We start from the raw sequence: 1,851 nt of genomic DNA, 5'->3' as shown, positions 1-1,851 counted from the left end.
GCCTCCCAAGTAGCTGGGACCACAGGTGCCCACCACAACGCCTGGCTATTTTTTGGTTGCAGCCGTCACTGTTGTTTGGCGGGTCTGGGCTGGATTCAAACCTGCCATCTTAGGTGTATGTGGCTGGCCCTTAGCCACGTGAGCCACAGGCGCTGAGCCAGTGTTTCTAAAGTTGAACACAATACAGTTTGAGGATGAGATGGTTGGCATTTGTCTCCCTCTGTTCTCAGACCCTTAAGGGCTCTGTTTTGTTCTGTGGTCCGAGATTAGGGAAGGTGCTCTTTGATATTCTCACCAGGTCATGTCATGAAAATACAGATATTCCTCGTGGAAAACATGTTAAGTTGAAAATTGGCTTGGTGTGCTGGCTCATACCTATAATCCTGGCACTTTGAGAGGTTGACGTCAGGAATTTGAGACCAGCTTGAGGAACAACAGGGAAACTTTTATCTCTATATAAAAATTGTATGTATACGCGTGTATATATGTGTGTCTGTATGTATATATATGTATTTATTTGAGACAGTGTCTTACTCTATCACCTTGGGTAGACTGTGATGATGTCCTAGCTCACAGCAACCTTACACTCTTCAGCTCAAGTAATCCTCCTACCTCAGTCTCCCAAGCAGCTTGGACTATAGGCACCCGCCTCATTGCCTGGCTAGCTTTTCTCTTTTTAGTAGAGGTGGGGTCTAACTCTTGCTTACACTAGTCTTCAACACCTGCCTCAGCCTCCCACAGTTCTAGGATTGCAGGTATTAGCCACTGTGCTTGCCCTATTTATTTATTTTTAGAGCCACTCTGTTGCCCTGGGTAGAGTGCTGTGATAATCTTCATAGCTTACAGTAACCTTAAACTCTTGGATTGAGCAGTCCTTTTGTTCCAGCCTCCCTACTACCTAGGACTACAGGTGTGCACCAAGCCCAGCTAGTTTTTTTTAATTTTTAGTAGAGATGGGGTTTTGCTCTTGGTGAGGTTGGTCTGGACCTCCTGAGCTTCGGGAATCCACCTGTGGAACTCCTGAGCTCAAGAAATCTGCCTGCCTTAGTCTCCCAGAGTGCTGTATCATAGGCATGCTCATCTGGCCTGCATAAAAATTAAAAAATATTAACTGGGCTGGGTGGCAGGCATCTGAAGTCAGTCCCAGGTCCTCAGCAGGCTGAGGAGGAGGCTCCTTTGAGCCTAGGAGTTTGAGGTTGCAGGGAGCCATGATGATGACGCTAGATAACAGAGTGAAACTTATCTTAATGAAAATTCTAAGTTTGATTTTCCCTAATTAAGTTCATTGTAAAGTGAAAAAATTGAAGTTGAATCTCTGGAAGTCAGGGATATCTGTTCTCTATTTTATTTCTGAAGGTTTGCCCTGAGGTATTTCAAAGACACGTCTCCAGTTTTTCAAAGACTCTTCCTGGAGAGTTCAGATGCTAACCCAGTCCGCTATGGGCGTAGGCGGATGAAGCTCCGGGACCTGATGGAAGCAGCCTACAAGTTTTTGCAGCAGGAACAGATTGTGTTCCGAGAGCTCTGGGACTGGAGCGTTTGTGTTCCTCTTCTCAGAAGCCATGACACCTTGGTCCGCTGGTATGTAGCCGTTAAGACTTTTCTCGTACTTCTAGTTGGGGATGGTGTAGTGAGTGTATGGAGTTGTGAGAGAGAGAGGAGAGCAAGAAAACCGTTCTAAATTTGTTAATATTTGTACTTAGGGCCTTTGAGTTTTTTCTTAATCATGTGCCTTGGCTCGGCGCCTGTGGCTCAAGTGGCTAAGGCGCCAGCCACATACACCTAAGGTGGCAGGTTTGAATCCAGCCTGGGCCCCCAAACAACAATAATGGCTGCAACCAAAAAATAGCC

The 1,851-nt window shown here is 46.0% G+C and overlaps 1 protein-coding gene across 1 annotated transcript in view; it reads left to right on the top strand.

Moving 5' to 3' along the window:
- The window catches only part of MDN1 (midasin AAA ATPase 1), a 181,737-nt gene that overhangs the window by 18,159 nt on the left and 161,727 nt on the right, over positions 1–1,851 (top strand). Inside the window, exon 3 of the mRNA XM_012809944.2 lies at positions 1,357–1,581. Within this exon, the coding sequence (XP_012665398.1) occupies positions 1,357–1,581 (225 nt within the window). The remainder of the gene's footprint in view (positions 1–1,356; positions 1,582–1,851) is intronic.

This window comes from Otolemur garnettii, unplaced genomic scaffold, assembly GCF_000181295.1.
Source record: "Otolemur garnettii isolate 467f Iridium unplaced genomic scaffold, OtoGar3 scaffold00118, whole genome shotgun sequence".
Classification (NCBI taxonomy): Eukaryota; Metazoa; Chordata; class Mammalia; order Primates; family Galagidae; genus Otolemur; species Otolemur garnettii.
Note: the sequence above shows the minus strand (reverse complement) of the source record. Positions and strands in the feature narration are given on the sequence as shown.